General features: G+C 37.4%; 1 protein-coding gene across 1 annotated transcript in view; it reads left to right on the plus strand.

Annotated features, from left to right (window-relative positions):
• The window catches only part of UBA6 (ubiquitin like modifier activating enzyme 6), a 55,963-nt gene that overhangs the window by 26,542 nt on the left and 3,805 nt on the right, over positions 1-25,616 (plus strand). The window contains exons 14-30 of the mRNA XM_060781400.2: positions 1,360-1,503; positions 4,186-4,253; positions 5,290-5,368; positions 8,014-8,094; positions 8,791-8,868; positions 11,983-12,164; positions 13,864-13,969; positions 14,696-14,785; positions 15,005-15,085; positions 15,395-15,523; positions 19,194-19,245; positions 19,343-19,406; positions 19,896-19,965; positions 20,694-20,765; positions 22,344-22,461; positions 23,680-23,873; positions 25,075-25,202. Coding sequence (XP_060637383.2) covers positions 1,360-1,503; positions 4,186-4,253; positions 5,290-5,368; positions 8,014-8,094; positions 8,791-8,868; positions 11,983-12,164; positions 13,864-13,969; positions 14,696-14,785; positions 15,005-15,085; positions 15,395-15,523; positions 19,194-19,245; positions 19,343-19,406; positions 19,896-19,965; positions 20,694-20,765; positions 22,344-22,461; positions 23,680-23,873; positions 25,075-25,202 — 1,736 coding nt within the window. The remainder of the gene's footprint in view (positions 1-1,359; positions 1,504-4,185; positions 4,254-5,289; positions 5,369-8,013; positions 8,095-8,790; positions 8,869-11,982; positions 12,165-13,863; positions 13,970-14,695; positions 14,786-15,004; positions 15,086-15,394; positions 15,524-19,193; positions 19,246-19,342; positions 19,407-19,895; positions 19,966-20,693; positions 20,766-22,343; positions 22,462-23,679; positions 23,874-25,074; positions 25,203-25,616) is intronic.

Genomic DNA, 25,616 nt, shown 5'->3' on the forward strand with positions numbered 1-25,616 from the left:
TTGGATTTATACAGGCTACTGTTCTATTCAAAATGTATCTTTGCCTGAACTCATGATGTAAGTTTACCCAGAATGCCTCTCTACTGATACATCTTCCTTTCAGTTCTCAACATTTCAGTCAATGATTACTATAACTTAATTGACAGGCTAGGTTTGAACATTGAATGTGAAGAAGAAAGACAGGATTTCTTTGCTTTTTTGTGTGTGTCAGAGCGACTTGAGAAACTGCAAGTTGCTTCTGGTGTCAGAAAACTGGCCGTCTGCAAGGACGTTGCTCAGGGAACGCCCAGATGTTTGATGTTTTACCATCCTTGTGGGAGGCTTCATGTCCCCACATGGGGAGCTGGAGCTGACAGAGGGAGCTCAACCTGCTCTCCCTGGATTCAAACCATGACCTGTTGGTCAGCAGTCCTGCTAGCACAAGGGTTTAAGCCATTGCGCCACCAAGGGCTAAGACAGAGGATGACCATAAGGTAGAACAATGCAGAAGAAAAATTACTCTCAACTGGGAAAAACCAATTAGAAGCTGTAGAATTATTAAGCTTTTAGGAAATTCAAGGAAAAGCAAATTAAAATTTGGGATATTCTGATTGACCTTGAGTTTGGGAGTTGTCTAACTGGTGCTTTCTACCAATAGCAATTCAAATCTGAAATGTGAAGGAAATATTCAACACAAATAGATTTCATGTGTTACTTGCTTAATAAGTTTCTTGTTGTAGCTTAATATGTTTGCTCCAGTATCCTCCTACAATTTGCTATATTTTGTTGTATGTTGTTGCTGGTCGGCTATTGCAAATGCAACATGTATTTTTTCTCAGCTTGAATACTGACATATTTCTAAATGGAACACTTTTTAATCTATTATACCCTCTACTTTTTTTTACTTTCAGGGTTTACCTTACAACAATGGCTAACAACATCTAAAAGCAGATACTTTTGGGGGCATAAATACATGAAAGTTAGGTAATAAAATGTCAACTTTGTTAGCATTAGCATTGATAATGGGGTTGATATTTTATTGTCTATCTTTTATTGCTCTTTTTAGGCCTGTGATTCTGCTATCACTTTTTTGTTTCTGTATTTTCTCCACTTTCTCTTCACAGTGGACTGTGAACAGAAGCTCTGATAGTCCTTGTCAAAGATCTGAACATCTCATTAGCAGAAGGCTTTCCGAATTAGGCATAGCCTTCTTTGTGCACAAAAAGTGAAGCTGTCAGTTGAATTTGGATGGATAATGAATTCTTACTCCATGTGTGTTCTGCTGCCCTTTTATATGCTCTTTTATGATGTAACCAGTTAAAGGTTTGAATAACTCATCTTAATTTCCAGATGTGATAATTATTTCATTCTGCATTGTAGCCTCAAGTTAATGAAGACATGGTGAAATGGCTGTCAAAGACGGCTCAAGGATCTTTGGCATCCCTCACGGCAGCACTTGGTGGTGTTGCCAGCCAGGAAGTCCTGAAAGCTGTAACAGGAAAGTTTTCTCCCCTGCAACAGTGGGTCAGTTTTCCTTGTTACATAACTTTAGAGATGTGAATACTTGGTGAGCAAAAGGTTAAATTCTGGTCTCCTTGATGTTTTGGGGGACTGGTGACTTATTTTTTATTATTATTTCAAGAATTTGTATCTTGTCCTTCTCACACACACACACACACACACACTCCGGGGGGGGGGGGGGTTCTCAGAGTGGCTTACAACTGGCAACAGTTCCATGCCAACACATACAACCAAAATGATGTAACACAAATTAACATTAGTTAAAACATTAAAATGTCCATTTAAAATATTATTAACAACAATATAGCCACATCCAAGTCCAGTTCAGCATCCAGGGTCCCAAACTCCTGCTTTGCACTTCCATATTTCATTTCTTCCTCTTTTGGCATATAGGACTTCTTTATTATTAAATGAATCAAGGCCAGTTTTCATTGGCTGAGGTTTCTAAAATTAAAGTTGTCAGCTTGCAATCCTGATTTTGAGGTCTTGTTCAGGCCTTAGATATTTGCTTGGATAAAATTGTAAAGCATTGATTAATCAAAACTTGTCATGTTGAATAAACCACTTTTGTAAAAACATTGTTCACAAGAAGAGTGGGTTGCATGTTAGCACAACTCCTTTAAACCAGAATGGATTGTTTCTCTGAAGGAAGGTATCAAAGCTACTTATAAGAGACTCTGTTTCTCTGTTGAACAGTTCTTACCATTAATTCCTCCTTATATTTAGGCAGAAATTCCTTTCATATAATTTGAATCAAGATGTATTGTCGAAGGCAGGCATGTAGCCCGGGGGGGGGGGGGGGGCTTGAGGGGCTTCAGCCCTCCCCAAAATTCTCATGGTGGTTTGCGAAAAGGCCTTACTGGTGCATTATTTAAACTGTTATATTTATTCATATCATGATCTGATCACCATACTCAATATATCCCATATGCATGGGGGTATTGGGGTAATGATACAAAAGGTTTGCTAGGGTAAACCCTCTTTTACTCAGACTCAGCCCCCCCCCGAAACTCAGCCCCCCCCCGAATCCCGCCCTGAAAATTTTTTAGCCCCCCCCCCCCCCGAAAGAAATCCTGGCTACGGGCCTGGTCGAAGGCGTTCATGAATCACTGGGTTGTTGTAGGTTTTTTCGGGCTATATGGCCATGGTCTAGAGGCATTCTCTCCTGACGTTTCGCCTGCATCTATGGCAAGCATCCTCAGAGGTAGTGAGGTCTGTTGGAACTAGGCAAAAGGGTTTATCTGTGGACTGACCAGGGTGAGACAAAGGACTCTTCTCTGCTGGAGCTAGGTGTGAATGTTTCAACTGACCACCTTGATTAGCATACAATGGCCTGACTGTGCCTGGGGCAAACTTTTGTTGAGAGGTAATTAGATGTCGCTGCCTGCTTCCTCTCTGTTGTTGTGCTGTTGCAATTTTAGAGTTTTTTAATACTGGTAGCCAGATTTTGTTCATTTTCATGGTTTCCTCCTTTCTGTTGAAATTGTCCACATGCTTGTGTATTTCAGTGGCTTCTCTGTGTAGTCTGACATGGTGGTTGTGAGAGTGGTCCAGCATTTCTGTGTTCTCAAATAAAATCAAGATGTTTGTGTCCTAGTTTCTAAAGGAGTAGGAAATAAGACTGCTGCATCTTCTTTATGGCAGCCCTTCAGATTACTGTTGGACTACCTCTGAATCTTGCCTTGCCCAAATTAAACATACCTAGGTTCCTAATCTATTTCTCATAGAACTTAGTTTCCAGGCCTTTTAACACCTTGGTTGACCTTCATTATATGTTTCTTGGAGATAATTATTTTTAATTTTTTTATTCTTTAAAAAAATTATACATAACCACAATTACGATACTTTTTTTCCTATTTCATTCCCTCTCCCCACACCCACTCATCCCCCTTCCCTGTTGACCTATTTTGTTCCCTATTTTGTTTTCCGTTACATAAGCCTTTTCTCCATTCTATCCATTTTTTTCTTTCAACTTTTATCATCTGGTTTAATAGCCTGTAACATGCCAGAAAGTTTTAATATAGTCAAGATTTCATCAGGTTAAATGTAGTCCAATTTCTTTAATGTTCTTCTGTTTGTCTGACCATGTTTTTTTTTGTTTTTGTTTTTGCTTCTTATAATATTAAGTTGTATTTGGTCCCACACATATTCATACCATTTTCAAGTGTCCATTTCTTTTTATCGTTCCAATCCTTGAAGAGAATTAATATATTTCTCACAAACACTTTTGTTTCTGAAATGAGAGGAGTATATATTGATGGAGTTAATTTCCAAATCATTATGTTTAGGATTGCTGCTGCTGTGTTAATAGTTTTCTTGTAGTTGCAAACATGCCAGAAAGTTTTAATATAGGCAAGATTTCATCAGGTGCTAGATGGAAGTTGTGAATGGAGATAATAATTTTCTGGACTTTTAAATATTCTTTCACGTGGCTTTTTAATACTTCAGAAAAATCGTGAGTTGTGTCCCTAAGTTGTCATGGAGTAAACTTTAGGGTGAGAGCATCCATAAATATGAAACCCCCATTTTTGCATCTGGAATGGTATGTGCAGAATACCATCATTTCGTTCTACTGTTTTATTCTAATATTTTTTCAAAATATCTGTTGATATATAGATGCTTATTCTGAGTGTATTTTTTTGTAAATATTATAGATGGTGAATGTATTTATTTGTTTCCTTCTAGCTTTACATTGATGCATTAGAATTAGTCCCATGTCTCGAAAAAGCTAGCAGTGAAGAATTTCTACCAAGGTAAATATTTTAAAATGGCACAATACAGCTCTTCTAATTCTTGATTTCGTTTTATTTATGTACATTTATTATAACCTACCCTTTTTTCAAAGACCTCAGTGTAACATATATGGGTCTTCCCTTGATCTTCACACCAGCCACATGTAGTTGGTTCCTTGGGAAATAATGGTTGGCTTCTGCTTCACAGCTGAATGGGCATTTGTATGCAGCTTCCTTACATCTCAGTCCAGTACTCAATGATTATATCACACACTCTATCCAATGGTGTGTTTTTTAAAATTTTATTTTAAATGTATTAACAATGTTAATAATTTAATAAACATGAAGGAATACCGTGTTGAGAAATTCCAGCTTATATTACATAATTGACCCTGGGTTATTTTGGAAATGACTTTGTAAATTAGTGTGTGATCCTGTTGGAAGAGCAAATTCTGATCAATTATTAACAAAAAGAGGTTGTGTCCCTTATCTGAAATGCTTGCGAGTCTTGGATTTCAGGTTGTTTTGGATTTTGGAATCAATATATTTGCATATACACACATAATGAGATAACTTGAAAATGAAACCCCAGGTTAAACACAAAATTCACTCATGTTTCATGTGCACCCTATACACATACCTTGAATATAATTTTTTACACAATTTTTTAGTGATTTTGTTCATGAAAAAAGTTGGTGCATATTGAACCATCAGAAAACAAAGGTGTTATCTTTCTAATATCACACATCCACCAAACTTGTTTATTGACCTGGCAGAAAGATGGTTGTGCAGAAGGAATAATTTTCCCTGTTGTCTTCCCCAGCACAGCTATACTTTTAGAAACTATCTAAACTGCAGGGACAGGAATTAGTGGATGTAGTCTATTGGCACTTCCAGTGGGCCACCTGCATTGTATGTGGCCTGGTTGTTTATATGTGTCTGATATTAAAATAGTTGAGTACACGATGGTTAAGTAATTCTGGAAAAAATCCTTCTCCCTTCTTGTTCTCTTCTCTTTCTGTCTGTCATCACAAATATATTTTTTTTTCTCCATCAGGGGAGATAGATATGATGCCTTGAGAGCCTGCATCGGAGACTCCTTGTGCCAGAAGTTGCAAAACTTGAATGTATTCTTAGTAAGTATGACTTGTAGGATGAGCCTTACATCATGGTTTGTTTCCTCTTTCCCTTGCTGGCCCCAACTTCATTTCTTCTTTTTGAGCTGTTCAGCAGTGGAACTCACTGCCCTGGAGTGTGGTGGAGGCTTTTTATTTAGAGGCTTTTAAACAGAGGCTGGATAGGCATTTGTTGGGGGTGCTTTGAATGTGGTTTTTCTGCATCTTGGCAGGGGGTTGGACTGGATGGTTCACGAGGTCTCTTCCAACTCTGATTCTATGAAAACTATAACAGAGGTTATGTGTGGATGAAGAAGAGGAGGAACTAACCACCCAGGCAATACAGAGATGGAGAGGGAGAAGGAAAGAGTAGTTTTCCCAAGGGCCAGTTATATAGAGAGAGGCAGAAGGTTTGATAGATAGTGATTTTCTACAATGAGAAGGTATTCAACAGAAGCCCAAAAATTTATTTTCTTTGAAAAATATTTATTCTAAAAAAAACATTTATTCTATTTGGTCGTGAAAACTGTAACAGAGATAGGACCCAACCCAGAGGCAATACAGATGGAGAGGGAGAAAAGAAAGGATAGATTTCCCAAGGGGCAGTTATATATATAGAAAGAGAGAGACTGAAGGTTTGATAGAGACTGAAGGTTTGATAGAGAAATAATGATTTTCTAAAGTGAGAAAGTATTCAATAGAAACCCAAAATTTTCTTTCCTTTGAAAAATCTTTATTTTTAAAAAAATCGCAATATCCAGAGGAGGAGGAAAAAAGGGGATTTCCTTTTGGTATTGCACTCCAGAGCAGGATTCCCTCTGACTTCAAACATCACACAGCTGAGTTAAAATAGCAAGCAGTTTATTGAAGATAATAAAAGCCAAAGCAATAAAAAGCAATCCACAGTAAAAGGTAAATCCAAATTGGGTAGAAAGGAAAAAAAATAAATATTCCAGAAGAATAGTCCAACAGAGTCCATGAAACTAGATCCTTGATTTCCAAGGCAATAAACAGCAAGGCACTTGATCATGAATCAATCAGAGGCAAAAGTTCAGGATCTTAGAGACACTTGAACATGAATCAATCAAAGGCAAACTTAGCGTGAATCCAACGATGCTTCGTCTGCCGTTATATTCTGTACTTGTATCTCAACTATCTCTACTGTGTTTCCCAAACAACCAAGAATGGGTTTTTTCCTCAGCCTTGGGTTCGCTGCTAGCCTCTGCTGTAATCTCTCTGAACGCCTTAGAGTCTGTTTTTTTTTGTCTTTGCTGACTAAAAACACTTCTTCAGTTCAAGGGCTCATTAACTTCTGCTCCTGGAGGAGATAACTGACCAGGGGACTACTATGCTGAGCCTTTCCCAGGCCCAAGGCATTGACAATCCTCTTGCAGCAATAAAGGCCTCTCTAACCTATCAACTGAGCTACATTCAGACCCAGGGCACAGACTATCATCCCCATTCCCTTCAGGAACATTCCCATCAGAGGAATCACTTTGAACATGAACCATATTGTCATTCCCTGTATCCACAGCAACCTGATCATTAGACACATCGTCACTCCCATCATCCAGAGCACCCTGATCATTAGACACAATCACAGTCTGAACAGGCCAACTTATAACACTTGCTTAAATTACAGAAATATAACCATTAAGTAATTTTGATAGGAGAGGAAGGGAGGAGAACACAAAATAAGGGTAACCCCCTGTTACTAAAGCTCTGTGAGCCAGAAGCAGGCACCCAAAGATTTAAAAACATTATTAAAGTAAAGCAAATAGAAGAAAGCAGCTAAGAAAGAGATCCCCTTCTCTTACCCCCCCCCCCCCAAAGCCCCACTCGCTTTCCAGCATCCAAACCCATCCACCCCTTTTAAACTCCCAGCCCCTTTAAAGAAAAATAAAACATAAAGATGCCAAGCTAAGGCAAAAATAAAATCTTTCCCTGTTGGCTGGCAGCAAGGCAACTTAGGCAAGGAAGGCAAGAAAGCAAGCACTGCAGGCAGGAGAGAGAGCAGCAGCAAACCAACCAGCACACAGCAGCACCGAAGGACACACCCAAAATGGGCGCTTTGGAGGCAGTTACCCCATTAAGTAGTCTAACGATGCCACTGTTTTCTTGGCTGCTGATTGGTCAAAAGCCCCAAATGCCTCCTCCTCCTCCTCTGACACATGAGGAAGGACTCCCTGTGCCGCGTGAGGAAAGTCACGCGACCCAAAAACCAAACAAAGAAACAGTTACCATTCAACTTTCCCTTTAGTTTCACCCCTTTTTAGTTTAAAATGGGGGTCTTTTGTTTAGTGCCATCCAAATGGATGATACAAAATCAAAGCACAAATGAGACAAATACTGGGCCTACCTTGTATAGTATGAATCAGTATATTATATAATTTTATATGTATTTGAATGCAGGACTTGGCTTCAGATGCTGGAGAGAGTTATTGTTTGCCATTTAAATTAGTTTTGCTCATTTACTACTTATGTGAAAAGCTGTCTAAAGTGTTAATCTTTTAGATTTAACATGTTAGTATTCTATGTGGCCCTATGATCTATACATTTTAATATAATTTTTGCTGTGTTCTAATATTGGGAGGGAGTGTAATTCAGTGTCCTGCTTAATAAGGTTTTGAAATGTGAAAAGTTTGTCTTTTGTTTTGCTTTTATAGGTTGGTTGCGGTGCAATTGGTTGTGAAATGTTGAAAAACTTTGCACTTCTTGGTGTGGGCACTGGCCAAGAAAGGGGCATGGTAGGTTTTATCTTTCATCCTGGTTTCAAAGTTTCTTGTATCCTGCTTTGAGCCACATTATTATTATTATTATTGTTATTATTATTATTATTATTATTATTATTATTACTATTATTACTATGACTACTACTATTATTTCTATTTGTCTTTTTTCCTCCTATGAAGTTTACGAAGCAGGTCACATCTGCCTGGAATGTAATAAAACTTCATGGTGAAATTCTGTTCTGCTCATCAGAAAACCAAATATTTTGTGAGAAGTACACTTTTTGGATTGTATTAATTTGTATTTCCTTTTAAGATTCTTATTTTTTCACCATTCTAGTAACCAAGGTATCTTGGGCTAATGTTTACCAAAGACTGAGTTGAACTACCGCATGAACTTTTGTAAATTGTGTGCTTCAGTTGGTCAGATCTAGTTTTTATAAACCGAAACTTATGACATTGCATGAATACATTCACTGGAAAAATAAATTGGAAAAACATGAATTACATTCTGGACAATTAAGATTATTGATGATATGACGACTTGCACAAATAACTCTTCTAGAATTATTCCATCTTGACTCTTAAGATTCGTGAATGGTTAGCAAGGCTGTGGATTTCCAGGATTGCTTCTTATTGTGAAAGCTGCCATTGGTTTGATAATATTGAATATGACTTCTTACTACAGCTTTCTGTTTCTCTAACTTATTATAGGTCACAATTACAGATCCGGATTTAATAGAAAAATCCAACTTAAACAGGCAGTTCCTTTTCCGACCACATCACATACAGGTATGTTGAAGCCAAAAAGACAGACAGTAATTTTGAGATTTTAAAAACATATCAAGTATAATGGTGAAAAGAATTATTTTAAGGAAACTGGAAATGTGGGTCTCCATATGCATTACTTTACATTAATTATCTCTTCTTCAACAAAAAAGCCACATGACTCGAAACCAAACAAAGAAACGGTTACCATTCAACTTTCTCTTTCGTTTCACCCCTTCTTTCGTTCAAGAAGGGGATCTTTCATTTAGTGCCACCCAACTGGATGGTACGAAATGACCAAATAGTCAGCTACTGGTCAAAGGACCTTTAATTGAATACTAAGTTTTTAAACTTTGTGTTTTCTCAAATACATTGGTTCGCTCCTGATACAACAAATAAAATGAAAAAGAAGAAATTGCTAACTTTAAATCCACATTTATGACTAGTGCAGAATTTGAACATTCTTGGATCAGTGTTAGACATCATCAGTTAAAAAGGGAAAAGGATCTTGGGTAACATGTCCAGGAATGACCACTTCCTGAAAGAGATATCACACAGTTGCTGCTTAATGATAGTAATTACCAGCACCATAATGGTTTATATATTGTTTTTCCATCTCTAAAATAGATTCTCAAGACAGCTACTGACCATATTAAAATATCAGTAAAATAATCAAAAGCAATACCTGCACTGCTAGTTTATGACTTGCTCAATCCAAATGCTCACTTGAACATCAGCCTTAATTCTGCAAATCAAGTGAGAGTATGAGTTTTATTTGTGTCTTAAATGTTCTGTTTCTTTTATAAGGAACCACAACTAACATGAAAACTCACTGAAATGTATTGTCGAAGGCTTTCATGGCCGGAATTACTGGTTTGTTGTAGGTTTTTTCGGGCTATATATGGCCATGTTCTAGAGGCATTCTCTCCTGACGTTTCACCTGCATCTATGGCAAGCATCCTCAGAGGTAGTAAGGTCACTGCCTCTGAGGATGCTTGCCATACATGCAGGCGAAACGTCAGGAGACAGTGCCTCTAGAACATGGCCATATAGCCCGAAAAAACCTACAACCCAGCTCACTGAAATGCCAAATGTCAATTTTAAAAAAAAATATAAACAATATTTGGAATGTATCTTTTGCATTTAAAATGTCAAAACTAAAGAAAAAAAAATCAGGGACAAGAAGTTGTTCCAGAAAAATGAAAATCTAGCTGTGAAACTTGCTAGCTCGAGAAGATACTACACTTTTACTGCTTACAAGTTACAAACCTCCAAATTAGAGAAAATCATACCAGTTTTTAAAGTCAGCTTCACATTTTTTCCACGCAGTCATGGATAGCAGAAAAAAAATCATTAATTCATTAATCAAGCTGATCAAGCAAAATGCAAAATGCTGAGTTGAACCATGTATGTAGTAGGCCATGATATTTACTGTTAGTATACGGATGACCTGACATCCCAGATCTTTGTACTGCCTCTTATAGCAGTTAATATAGTCTGACAGTGGAGATGTCTGGTGGGAGGTGTACTGTAATCCACAGCAATGCATTCTAGGTACGAGCAGAAGCACTGTAAAAATGCCTGAAAGACTCGTTCCAGCCAAATCATCCATATGAACATCCTGGTTAGTGGCACTGAAAACCATAGAAGTGGCAGAAATATACAGTCCCTCCACGTTTGTGGTTTTGACATTGGCGGATTCGATTATTCACGGATTTGATATAAAAAGCTTTTTTTTGGAATCTCTAGGTCCTCTACTGTGATTCTGGTCAACTTCCTTCAGTAATGTTGGAGAACCTAGAGATTTCTGGAGAGAACACCTATCAAGGGATTTCTAGGTTCTCCAATTTGATTCTGAGGTCAGTTTCCAGCTAAAGTTGACCATAGAGTCAGGATGGATGATCTAGAAATTCTTAGAGAATTGTTCTATTGGGCAAAAATAGCATTTTTAATGTGTGTTTTTTCATTTTTATGTGGGTCCTGTAGCCTAGTCTCAGTGAATGTGGAGGGATGACATTTTTCTTCTGCATATACTCTGGTATAACTTACCCTCCCAGGCAACTAAGGCTCTCTTAGCTTGAAAACAAACTACATTGACTTGTAATGTTGCACAGTATTTTATCAGTAATTGGTAAACTTTCAAGCAACAAAAGAATGTATGTAAGAAACAGCTTCCACCAAATGCATAAGAGAGTCTGACCAACTAAATATCAATGTACATTTATTTGCTTTCAATGAGAGACCCCCCAAGAGCCCCAATCATTAACTGTCCTGCAAGAGGTCCTGTGAATCTATAATGTTGTCTTCCTCTTTTTTTCTGTTGCCTTCAACTTTGATTAAGCATTGCCATTTTATGTAGTATGGTACTATATTAATGTTCATTATAATTTTATAATCTAATAGAATTTATACACACTTTATAGAAAAAGCCACCCTTTTAGTGGAAATGATATACTGCTCCCAGGAATAAAGTGCCTACCTACCAATGTATGACAAAATGTTTTGTGCCCATTCTCTGTTCAAGAGTCAAGTTTGTCCCAATTTTATCAAATAGTTGTTACCTCTGAGCAGGCCTGTAGCGAGGGGGGGGGGGGGGGTTAGGGGTTCAACTCCTCCCCCCCCCCCGAAATGTTTCAGATTTTTTAAAAAACCTGGTTTACTCATGAATTTTAACTGGTTAACCAAATCCCCATGCTAAGTCTATGAGATGCAAAAAATTAAGAGTCCCTCCAGAACTGCAAGTACTATCTCAGGCAAATATTGACAATTTATTCACACTGTCATTACTTGCAGCAATAGCCGATGTAGCAAAGCAACCAAGTTGGGGGGGGGAGGTTTGAATGCTCTCATTAAGGAGGCCAGACTTGGTGGAGGTGGTTGACAGGGGCGGAGCTGCAGGCTATTGAAGGCTGCTCTGCCCCCTGCAGTGCTCTTTGCTTCAGCGTGAGCTAGGAGGCAGGTTTCAACTCTCCCCTCCCCCCCCCCGAAAATTCCTACCCCTCCCAAAAAAAGTTTCTGGCTACGGCCCTGCCTCTGAGTATGATACTTTGGCTCAGTAAGATTAATCTTCCTGATATATTAATTTCTTGCATCCAGCATGAAAAAATAACCACACTTAAAATATTTTAATTTGATTAGAAACCCAAAAGTTACACAGCTGCAGCTGCAACCCTTAACATCAACCCTCAGATGAAGATAGATTCGTATCTTAACAAAGTGTGTCCTGCTACAGAAAATATATACAATGACGATTTCTACACCAAGCAAGATGTTGTTGTAACTGCTCTGGACAACGTGGAAGCAAGGAGATACATTGACAGGTAAGTATGCGTTTCATCTACATACTCTCTCTTGTCTCTCCATAGTGGTTTTCTCTTTAAGTTCTTGCCATTTATGATAGTTTCATGGGACATGCACACCAGCGGTTAATTCAAAACAAACTGTCTTGGCTGATTTACAAACCCACTTGTCACCAACATTTCAGTCTTCTGGATTATTTTTCTGTCAATATTGCAATAAAGTATTTTGTGCTTCAATCAAAATATGAAGGGCTGTGTTGTGGTGTTTGGTGTGTGGAGGAATGGGTGTGGGGTTTTTTTGTGATGTGTGCTGGGAAAGACATTTAATTTCGTTGCACAATGACAATAAAGCTATTCTGTTCTATCTGTGAGCTAGAGCAGGGCTTATTAAATTTTCTCTGCTCACAACCCCTTTGCACCCAAGACATTTTTACATGAAACCAGATAACCCATATAAATAAAAATGTAATGTTCATTTGTGGAATTGCCATAACTCGAAAACCACTGGACAAATTGACACCAAATTTGGACACAATACACCTATCAGGCCAACGAATGACCATCACTCATAAAAACACTGAAAAACAAAGCAGAAGAGACTTAAAAAGCCAAAAAACAAAAATTACAACTCTTCGCAACACCACATATACACAAATATATGCACACACAAAACGCATATACACTGACTGGGCCACAGCAAAGCGTGGCAGGGGACAACTAGTATAAAATAGGTATAGAAAACAAAGATTTACTGAAAAGAAAGGATTTTTTTCAGAGTTCACAGTAAATACTGCACCCAAGACATTTTTACATGAAACCAGATTACCTATATAAATAAAAATGTAATGTTCATTTGTGGAATTGCCATAACTCGAAAACCACTGGACGAATTGACACCAAATTTGGACACAATACACCTATCAGCCAGCAAATGACCATCACTCATAAAAACACTGAAAAACACAGCAGAAGAGACTTAAAAAGCCAAAAACCAAAAATTACAACTCTTCGCAACACCACATATATACAAATATATGCACACACAAAACACATATACACTGACTGGGCCACAGCAACACATGGCAGGGGACGACTAGTATAAAATAGGTATAGAAAACAAAGATTTACTGAAAATAAAGGATTTTTTTCCGGAGTTCACAGTAAATACTGCACATTGTTGCTAACAGATTTGTGTAAATGGGAGGCATTCAGAAATCTTTTACTGTTGCTGATTTTTTCATGACCCCAGCATTGATCTAAGAGGACACCATTTAGGGTGGGGACCTACAGTTTAAGAAGCTGTGAGCTAGAATACTGTTTGTTTGGGCATTTTAGCGTCAATTGCTAGTGCTATAGATTCATGGCGTGGAGTTTTACTAGAACTGCTAACAGCATTTCTGTTTACACCAATTGCTTGTTCGTTGTTGTTATGTACATTCAAGTCAACTTTGATGTACATTGACACTATTATCGAGTTTTCTTGGAAGCATTTATTCAGTGGGGATTGCCATTGCCTTCACAGGTTGAGAGTGTGTGACTGGTTCAGAGTCACCCATAACTCTCTATGGTGGTGTGAGGATTTGAACCAAGGGGCCTCAGTCCAATCACTATACATGAATCAGGGGGTCATAGCATGTTTTTTCTTTGCCCCAACTCTGTTAGGTTCTATGTGCTGTTTTCTCACGTTTTTGAAAAAAAGTATTTTGCTTCCTCCATGTAGCCGCTGCCTAGCAAACCTTCGCCCTCTCTTAGACTCAGGAACCATGGGAACTAAAGGGCATACTGAGGTCATTCTTCCTCATTTAACAGAATCGTACAACAGTCATGTAAGTGCTCCGTCCAGTGAAAGCTGTTGCCTCAATTGGTGTATTTGTAACTCTTCTTTATTACAGTTGGAAAACTATCTTTAAACTCAGTCATGCTTTCTATGTCACCTTTGTGTTATGTTTGTGAGACATTTCTGCAGATATGTTGTAGTTTCAAATATCTATTTTACTTGAATGTTTGGCTAAGCCCAGTGTGACCTACTGATTTTTTTAAATAAAACATTCAATGACAGATTTGTATGTTGCATCACACAATAGGTTTTGAAGATACTTTAGTTTCAAAAGTGATTTGTGAAATTCTTGGAAAGGTCAGATTTAGATGATCATGGAAATTTAGCATATCCTTAGAATATGCCAAGGTTGAATGGTTTTTTAAAAGAAAGAATCCGCTGTAATATTTATACACACAGAGATAAAATTAACATATTAAACCAGTATTATTTGCATGTTAAAGTGAGCTTAGGGATTCGATCCAGTCGGAAATAATTATGAAATAAGAATTTGGCAAGTAGCGCCCCTTGAAAGTTGAAAATGTAAATTTTAGACTTGTATTTCAGCTCCTAATTTTCCTTTGGAAATATATTTGTTTTCATGTACAATACATTAGAATTATTTTGGAAACATATTCATAGAGTCCAAAGAGAGGAGTTAGTCTGGTAGTTGAAATTACAATGAGAATGAACATAGGTAAAAAACAAAATCAAGTTGTTTTTTTTTTACTTTCAGCGAGATCCACCTGAAGAGGAAATACCATTTTGTACATTGAAGTCTTTTCCAGCTGCTACAGAACACACAATACAGTGGGCAAGAGACAAGGTAAGTTTTATTAAGAACATAATAAATGGTGGGCATTATTCGGTAGGAAATTGACTTATAGAACACATGTTAAAGTGAATAGGAAATACACCTAAACTACAACCTTGCCCCAAATTTAAGGAGTGGGACAGATTTTATTCTTTTTTTTTCCCCCATATGGTGAAATTAGGTGGAAAAAATATTCAGTACTGTTTTCTTATTACTCTTTCTTTGTTTTAGTTTGAAAGTTCTTTTTCACACAAGCCTTCCCTGTTTAACAAATTTTGGCGGACCTATTCATCAGCAGAGGAGGTGTTACAGGTAATGGTCTATTTTATAATGTGTATGTGAAACTACTCTTATACTTTTACTGTGATAAATCTCACATAATGTTGGTAGTACTGATTGGTTTTCCTCTCACTTTCTGTTGTCCCATGTTTGTAACTAGGAGTTGGATGTAAATCATATGTTTGTAACTTGGGGACTGCCTTTATGTGTGTGCGTCTGTGTAGGATACTAACAATTGCCATAGTACTCCACAATTACATGCTGTAGTCATAAAAGTGTGTTTGCTATCATGTGACATGGCCCTAGATTTGTCAACTTTTCCCTCCCTTTGTCCTTCCCTAGAGAATAAAGTCTGGAGAGAGTTTGGAAGGTTCTTTCCAGGTGATCAAGTGTCTCAGTAGAAGACCAAGAAGCTGGCCCCAATGTGTTGAATTAGCAAGACAAAAATTTGAGAAATATTTCAATCATAAGGTCAGTATATGATTCTGTTTTAATTGTAGTGGTTAATAATATTAAAGTAAACAAAAATAGAGTTTAGTTCAGTTTAAGGAACTCATATCTCCAAATCTGTATGTGCATCACAAGAAGAAAGCAGTGTTTTTATTTTTCAGGCTAGCTGAAGTAACTGCAGTGTTAAATGTATTTATTTTTCCAGCCTTTGAATATTTCTGGTTTAATAAGTTTTATTGCAAACCCATTTACAAATAAAACAAACATTAAACCAATAAAAATGACCAGTTGAATAAACTGCTGGGAAATAATTTAACCAACACCACTTTCCTGTTTGTGACCTTCCATAAGATATCAGTTCAATGGATGTAGTGTTTGGTTATTTAGTTCGTGCTTTTTAAAGTTTTTAGTCACCAAGAAGGGTCCCTGTAGAATATTTTTTTAAATAACTGAGATCCAGACTGTTTAAGCCAGGGGTCCTTAGACTTCTTAAACAGAGGGCCAGGTCACAGTTCCTCAAACTGTTGGAGGGCCGGATTATAATTTGAAAAAATCATGAATGAATTTCTATGCATACTGCACATATTTTATTTGTAGTGCAAAAAAAACACCTTAAAACAATTCAATAATTAAAATGAAGAACAATTTTAACAAATATAAAGTTATGAGTATTTCAATGGGAAGTGTGGTCCTGCTTTTGGCTGATGAGATAGGATTGTTGTTGTTGTGTGCTTTCAAGTCGTTTCAGACTTAAGTTGATCCTGAGTGAGGGCCGGGTAAATGACCTTGGAGGGCCGTAATCGGCCCCTCAGCCTTAGTTTAAGGACCCCTGGTTCAAGCCCATGAATATTTTCAGCATTTTAATGTGAGCATAGGAGTAAAACTGGAAATCTCTTTTTAAGTGTTTCCCTTCTCTGGGACTTCTATTCCTCAGGTTCTGGATGATACTTTCCACTCTTATCAATAGGCAAACCCATCTTCTAAAACAGCTTTTCTGGGAAGAGGCTTCCCTGTTTCCAACACTGGACTGGAAGAGAAAAATCAGCCTGATTTTTTAAGACCTTTAAAGCAGGGCTTCTTAAACCTTTTCTATTTGTGACCCCATTTTGTCTAAGTTTTTTACATGACCCCTGTTATATTGGTATATAAAATAAATATACAAATCAACCATGTACTGATAATGAATCATAAAGAAGTTTATTTTTAAATAACACTTTGGTGTGTGTGTATATATATAATTTTTCCTTTTATTAAAGATGAAAGCAATTTTGCATGCTAATGAGATGGTTGTGCTTTTTTATTTTTCTCAAAAAAATGGATCTTGGTGGACTATTTGATATTGCAGGGCATAGAGCATCTTCATAATTTTTCATGCCATGATGGCATGGCTGGTTTATAACCTCAAGTAACAGGATATACTCTGATGGCTCTCCTTTTTACTCCTGGATTCATATAAATGCCTGAAACAGCTACTAGGTGGCAGGCTACATGAAGTTGTCAGGACCCCTAGATTCAGTTGGGGGCTCTCAAATAGGATCTTTTTTTAATCGTGTCAGTAGCGGCTTGAGATACTGCTAGTCGCTTCTGGTATGAGAGAATTGGCCGTCTGCAAGGACATTGCCCAGAGGACGCCCGGATGATTTGATATTTTTATCATCCTTGTGGGAGGCTTCTCATGTCCCCGTATGAGGAGCTGGAGCTGATAGAGGGAGCTCATCTGCCTCTCCCCGGATTCGAACCTGCAACCTGTCGGTCTTCAGTCCTGCCGGCACAGGGGTTTAACCCACTGCGCCACCGGGGGCACCAATAGGATCATGACCCATAATTTAAAATGCTTTATGTTAGAGAATTATGTTGGACAGTAAAGTATCCAAATCAGATGAACACAGTGCAGAAGTCTAGTCACTAGGAAGGGGTGAAAGAATCTTGCATTCTTAATGAATGTATTAGTCAAGCCACAAATTACTCATGAGCACAGTACTAGGATGATATTTCAAGTAAGACAGTGATGAAGTACAGAGAAGTTTGGTAGCCAGTCCTCCCTTTTGATCCCAGAATATTACTCAGCGCCACTGAATAGCACTCAGTAGTGTTCCTTATGCTTGGTTGATTTTTAAAAATGGTTCAAAACTCATTTCGGATGTAGGGAGCACTGGTGATTAGATTCTAAAGTCGCTCCTGATTTTTTTTTTAAAAAATCTCAAAACTTTACGAAACTTTGTTAATAGCAGACATGCATGTGCAGTAGGAAAAAAAACAGCACTGGCACTGGGGAAACTTCAGGGGATTCTCCCTCTCTCATTTTTAGACCAATCCTGATGAAACCTGCTTCAGTAGGTTGTCAGTAGAACACATGGACCACTGTGGTAGAACACATGGACCACTGCTTCAGTGGTAGAACACATGGACCACTGTTAGCTCACCAAATGTAATAACTTTTGACTTATGCATGGATTTTTGGCGAATTTTAAAATTGTTTTTATAAAGTTTTTATAGACTGATCCAGCTTCCCACTGGGAAGTGAATAAGTATAATTTCCGAATTGCTATCTGCTATAGAGTGGTTGGTGGCTCCCTGAGAGAGTGCACCACCCCCAGAACCGAGAGGTCGAGTTCAATCCCTGCCAGGGAATTTTTTTTAGAGTTTTTATAAAAAACATTTTTAATAATAAAATCTGTTCCTGGTTTGAAAGTGTAATTTCTTGTTTCATTGGATGGTCTTAACTTTGAAAGTAGTTGTTCTCCAAAAACTTTGTAAACAGAAATCATATACAGACTCCATGAAGGGACATCTAGATTGATTCCCTTCTTTCCTGCTGGGAAGTGAATAAGTATAAGTTCCGAATTGCTATTTGCTACAGGGCAGTTGATGGCTCGGAGAGAGCGCACCACCCCCAGAACCGGGAGGTCGTGAGTTCGATCCCTGCCAGGGAAAAATGGCAAAAAGAAAAAATCATGGCAAATGGTGGCAAATAATGGCAAACATCAGGACGCAGAGCATGGGAAGCCAAGGCACACTTTTTGCTGAAAAGGAAGGTTGGCTAATAAGCAGCAAGGCAGTATGGGAAATATAGTTTAACAGCAGGACCTTTTGCAGTCCCTACCATTGGGGGCATGGCCTTCACAAACTACAACAATGGCTGTGCTTAGCCAGGCCCATCTCATCCCTCTTTACATAATCGGGGAAGGAAAACCATGATATTTTAAAACTGTTTAGGCTCTACCAAAGTTGCTTAATGATAGTGAAAATTAAAATAAGCTTGGGAGATATCCGAACATTATGGAATTTTTTTTAAAAAAGTAAGTGGTTGAAATTCGGATTTGCCCCTCCCACCTTTCCTGCATGGTTCAAAACTGCTTTGAAAGTCTAAAGTCGGAAGTTTTTTACGACTTTTGGGCTCTTCCAAACAAATCTATCCAACCTTAGTGTTCCTGCTCAAGCTGGAACAGCTTGCAGAAACATAAGTGTTCCTTCAGTGTCATCATTGTCCAGAGTTTAGAACTGATGATGATTTTGCAGAAGGAGGAATATTCCAGAGGGAATTCTGAAATGCTGTATTTCAATCACTAGTCAAAATGCCTTTTCTCTTTCTGTGAAAAATAAGCTTGATTTTAGCACCGCTTAATGGATTCAGAAGGTTCATTAATGTAACGGGATACTCATACATCAATTTATTTTTTTCCTCATCTAGGCTCTCCAGTTACTTCATTCATTTCCCATTGATACACGATTGAAAGATGGCAGTAAGTGCATTAATTGATTCAGTACATTTTGACTGATGTATTGTGTTTCAAGTCACTACTTTCAAGAATTAAACATTGCTTTCTTTCAAATCAACAGGTTTGTTTTGGCAATCTCCAAAGAGGCCACCTTTTCCAATACAATTTGATTTTAATGACCCTTTGTAAGTAAATGCTAATATATTTATATTACCTTACTGCAAGAAGCAAAGAGTTTTATGTATGTTTTTTATGAATTTATAGAGTCAATCTAATACTGGTATACTTTGATTTTAATTATTATCCCCCCTGATATTTTATGGTATGATTTTTAAAAATATACATCTATAAGTTATCAGAAGACTTGTCTTCCTATAGTCTTTAACATGTATTCTGATTCTTATGATCTAAAACCGATCCATGTACTGATCTCAAGTACTTTGGAAACTGCTTAACATTTCAACCTGCTATAATTAACATGGAGACTACTAATAAAGGTACTTAGTCACAACAGCAAAGACAATACATGGAGAATGTTTCAGGTTTGATTTACTGCACACCTTAGAGCACATTCAAGAAAAAGCAGTTATTTAGTTTGCTTTGCAGTATGCACAATAGTAGAAAGAGAAAATTAAAAAGCACCCCAATCTCTTGTTTGTTTTTTCTCTCTCCAGGCACTATAGCTTCATGCTGAGTACAGCAAAATTATTCGCAACCATTTACTGTGTCCCTTTTACAGAAAAGGTAAGTCTCCTGAAGAAGAATGCAACACTTGCACTCTTTGTACTTTTTCTGTGTTTTTTTTCCATAATGTTGATTATAACTTGTTTCTTTAGCATGTTGATCAGAGCATTTCCTTTGCTGGTTTAATAACCTTTTAAAAAATTAAACCATATCCAAAAATGCCTTGAAGCAGTTCTCAATCAATGTTTTGATTTATGTGATTATTTTTTATTGTAACACTTCAGATAAATTATAATCTCATTTGTCAATGAGGTTCTTGTTAAGGTGGTGGTGATGGCTATTATTATTTTTGTATATATATGCATCTTGCTTTTTTCTAATTGCAAAAACATTTGCAAAATGTAAGCTGTAAGTAATTTTAGATGCTGATTTGACATATTGAAAGGGAGCAGAGAGAGGTTATATAGAGTATTATACGAAATATATATAATTAGTGACTGATTAAAGTAATATGAAAGCAACATAGATAATGTTAGGGTTAAATTATCCATGAGTATTACAACATGTTCACAGTTCAGATGTCATCGAAATCTAGAGTGTTTTCCCCTAGTTTTGATTATTGTATTTTTATTTCATTACAAATGGAGGCAAGGATTCTGCTCCTATGCTCAGTAAGATGTGAAATCATTTTTTTTCTTATTGGAAAAGGAAGGCTTAATGTTAAGAAGCATATGAAATGTGGTTTTGCATAATTCACAACGGCCCCTGTTGTTTTCCACAAAACACAGGATATGTTAGAAGAAACCATTTTAAAGATAATTTCTGAGCTGAAGATTCAAGAATTTCGACCTTCTAACAAGGTAAATTTAACAATTGAATAATGTATATCAGAGCTTCTAAGATTTTTTCACTGGATAATTTTTTTAAGTGACCCTAGGTATATACATATAGAAAATAAGTATAAATTCAAACATTTACTGAAAGTAAATCAGCATTTACAAGACTTGTTGAACAGGCTAATTTCCCCTTTTTATAGAGTACAGATGAAACCTTTTGTGCAGAGTTCACTGTGAACACTACACATTGCTGCTATCACATTTACTGCTGCCAAATTTTGGAACTCCAACATTGAGCTAAGGCTGTGGTTCTCAACCTTCCTAATATCATGACCCCTTAATACAGTTCCTCATGTTGTGGTGGCCCCCAACCATAAAATTACTTTCGTTACCACTTCATAACTGTAATGCTGCTACTGTTATGAACTGTAATGTAAATATCTGATATACAGGATGTATTTTCATTCACTGGACCAAATTTGATTTTGCCATTCGGGAGTTGTAGTTGCTGGGATTTAGAGTTAACCTGCAATAAAAGAGCATTCTGAACACTAGTACAGATGGAATTGAAACCAAACTTCGCACGCAGAACTCCTGTGACCAATAGAACATATTGGATGGGTTTGGTGGCCATGGATCTTGAGTTTTGGAGTTGTAGTTCATCTACATCCAGAGAGCACTGTGGACTTCAAACAATGATGGATCTGGACCAAACCTGACACGAACACTCAATATGCCCAAATGTGAACACTGGTGGAGTTTGGAGAAAATAGACCTTGACATTTAGGAATTGTGGTTGCTGTGTTTTATAGTTCACCTACAATCAAAGAGCATTCTGAACCCCACTAATGATAGAATTGGGCCAAACTTCTCACACAGAACCCCCATGACCAACAGAAAATACTGTGTTTTCTGATGGTCTTTGGTGACCACTCTCAACCTCCCTAGGGGTTCTGAACCCCAGGTTGAGAAACACGGAGCTAAGGGGACCCATTTGGGGTCAGGACCCACAGTTTCAAAAGTAGTGATGTATACCATCACTCTTTCCTTGATAGTGTGTAATTTGTTCTCTAGCCATGTTTTTTGCAAAGATTCTGAACCTTGATTCCTCTTTTTTCTAATTTCATACCAGATGGCATGATATCAACTTAATGGTTGTAAGCAATATAATATAGAGCCAGTGTGATATTGTGGCTTGAGCATCTTATAACTCCGGAGACCAGAGTTAAAAACCTAGCATGGCCATGGAAGGCCATGAGATAATCCTGGGCAAGTCAAATTCTCTGTCTCATAGGACATCCTTCTGAGAAAATATTATCAAGAAAATCCCCTGATAGGTTCACTTTAGAAACCACCATAAATTGGCAACAGCTTGAAGTCACACAAAGGCAACTAGGATTATAATAAGATAAGCTAAATGAAGCCTGTGGAGTGTTTGGAAGCATAATATGAAAGAGTTTATCTATAATGACAATTCTTCTTGATGGTTATATGATGTGAAAAAAGCATCTAATCTAACCTGCATGAATAAATTAGGGGGCTTTTTGAAGGGAAAAGATTAATATAGTACCAGCTACTTTATTTATTATTAATGCCTTTCAGGTTGTGCAAACAGATGAAACTGTAAGGAAACCAGACCCCATTCCAGTCAGTAGTGAGGATGAAAGGAATGCTGTTACTCAATTGGAAACTGCCATTTTTGCCAATGAAGCTACAAAGGGTAAGTACTAATTATTACAAATATTTTTATTTCGCTTATTTAGGGCACTTAGGGGAATGAATGACAGCCAATTGCTATATTGTGTTTACTGTATTGATGGGCATGACCTCGTGTAAGCCGCCCCAAGTCCTCTTGGGGGAGATGGAGGCGGGGTATAAATAAAGTTGTTGTTGTTGTTATTATTATTATTATTATTATTATTATTGAAACATTCACACCTACCTCCAACAGACAAGAGTTCTTCCTCCCACCCTGGATATTCCATAGATATATAAACCCCATTTTCCTAGTTTCCAAGAGACCTCACCTCTGAGGATGCCTGCCATAGATGCAGGTGAAACGTCAGGAGAGAATGCTTCTGGAGCATGGCCATACAAAAAAGTTTAAACAACCCAGTGATTCCAGCCATGAAAGCCTTCAACAACACTTAAACCATAAAATAAATACAGCAACAAAAGATCCATTTTTAAAAAAAAAAAAATGAATACCAAACTGGCTCTGGTTTGTTTCATTATGATCCCTTTATTCATTTCTAATAGTATCATGGGTCAATAATACTTGCAAGTAAAATATTCCGGCTCCTTTAAGGAAGACAAAATCAAGTTAATAAGGCATGTTGACTTATTTAGAACTGATGGACTGCCCTTGGATAATGATTTAAATCAGTGACCACTGACTATTTGTTGTCTGTTTTTATATTGTTTATACGGTTTTATACTGTTTATACTGCTTTATATTGTTGTTATTATTACATTGCTGTTAATTGTATATTTATGTTTTGATGTGGGCGCCTTGGGGTGCCACTTTGTTAGCCGTCCTGAGTCCCTCTGTGGAGGTTGAGAAAGGATGGGATATAAAAGCCATAAATAAATAAGTCTTACAGTAAACTCAATAATATGGCTAGGAACTAGGCCTGTTCAATGCATGGTTCTAAATGGTTCTAAAGTACTTACAAAACTAAAATTCTGGTGGTGAAAATTTCAGAACTCTAAGAAAACTTTCAAAATTTAATTATTATTTCATTATTGGCGATTCTTATGACAGAACCAATTAGGAACTTCCATTTATAATGAAATTTTGAGAGTTTTCTTAGAGTTCTGAAATTTTCACCACCAGATGTTTAGTTTTGTAAATACTTTAGAACCATTTAGAACCATGCATTGAACAGGCCTACTAGGAACCCCTATTCTGAACAGTGATTTTTTTGTTCCTGAACAGATGACTTACAAATGAAAGAGCTTTCTTTTGAGAAGGATGATGACAGTAATGGTCACATAGACTTCATAACAGCAGCTTCCAATCTGAGAGCCAGAATGTACAATATAGAGCCAGCAGATAGATTCAAAACAAAACGGATCGCTGGAAAGATTATTCCAGCCATTGCAACTTCTACAGCAGCTGTGTCTGGGTTGGTGAGTGAATGAGACTTCTTTTTTCTTTCTTGAACATAAAAATATTATCTATGTATGAAGAGGGGCCGACCAAGGGCAAGATGGATGGATGGCATCCTTGAAGTGACTGGACTGACCTGGAAGGAGCTGGGGGTGGTGATGGCCGACAGGGAGCTCTGGCGTGGGCTGGTCCATGAGGTCACGAAGAGTCGGAGACGACTGAACGAATGAACAACAACAACAATGCTGTATTTTAGATTACTTTTAGAAGTTTTGTGATTTAAATATGTTTTTCTTTGTATTTTTTTTAATTGGGAGCTTTTGTGAACTGGGAGGCAATACAGAAATGTTTCAGATAAATTGATAGATAGCCTCTCTGTTTAGGTCTCAATTGACTAAAAGTTGTAGGTAGGAAAGCTTATTCTGCTAATTAAAAATCCTCGAATCATAATGAGACTCAGTCCCATGTGGCTCCCAAAACCCATGTGGATCTAAGCGTATATTTTAACAAGGTGTCAATGGCGTAATTCACAAAGCTGTCAAAACCTCCCCCTCAGTCCAGTCCTCGTGAATTAAGCCATTTGGGAATCCTATGAGGCTGCTAAATTCATCAGCCTCGGCCAAGTGGCCTCATTCATGCTGCCTCCCTCCCTGATGAGCTACGACTATGCTGTTGAGTGTATTACATTCAAGAGCAAATCTATTTTTTTTAATGTGCACCTTCAAAATTGAGGTGTGTATTACATTCGATGGCACATTATACTCAAGTAAATACAGGTAGCTGTTAATAAATAGAGAATAGTCAGTTTTCCTGAGGCCAAGCATGACTTTCTTGCTGTAATATAAACGCTGCAGTGAGCAGCTTGCTATAAGATCCATTTGGGATTTGTGGCTGTCTAGTCATAATATTCATCTGAATATTCATCTGGCTTTGGGTACAGATTTCGTCTTGTGTTGAAAGTAGGAGCTGCAAGAAATCCAATAATTACATTATGACTGAGCAAATGGAAACATTTGATACAGTTTTGCCTGGGAACTCTTCTGAGACACAGCACTATTTTCGGCTCAAGTTTGATAGGATTTCCAATTCCTTTATACAAGCTGATTTTATGCCATTTGTAGCCTGTAGATCATGTTGCATGGTACATAGTTCAGAATACTTCAGTATACTTGCGATATAAGGTATTTCAAAATGTTTAGTTGTGTACATTTCCTCCTTCAGGTTGCTTTGGAATTGATCAAAGTAGTGGGTGGCTACCCTTTCCAAGCCTACAAGAACTGTTTCTTCAACTTGGCCATTCCAATCATTGTCTTCACAGAAACAGCTGAAGTGAGAAAAACAGAAATAAGGTAAATAGATTTAAGTGTATATTTTAACAAGGTGTCAAGCTCGTGCTAACATGTTGTGCATTTTCTATACCGAAAAATACTGGATAGTCTTTAAGAAATGCTTAGAGCTTCTTATTTCCTTCACCAACATAGTCAGAGGCACTGATACCATGAAAATAGCTCCTCCTTTTCTCTCCAGGCAGGATTCAAGTTAATATGTCAGTTGCTTTCTTTTCATGGGAATTCACAGGCAAGTCATATTTGTGACTTTTTGTCACATTTGGAAGCCTTCCTTTATCACTTAGTTATTGTATTAATGTATTTATTTATTTATATTTACAAGCAGTTTACACACCAAGTAATAAGCAGTTTACACACCAAGTAATAGCAAAAATTCAATGCCAGTACAAAGAATTACAACTATACAATACAATT

Source organism: Anolis sagrei, chromosome 6 (genome assembly GCF_037176765.1).
Source record: "Anolis sagrei isolate rAnoSag1 chromosome 6, rAnoSag1.mat, whole genome shotgun sequence".
Taxonomy (NCBI): Eukaryota; Metazoa; Chordata; class Lepidosauria; order Squamata; family Dactyloidae; genus Anolis; species Anolis sagrei.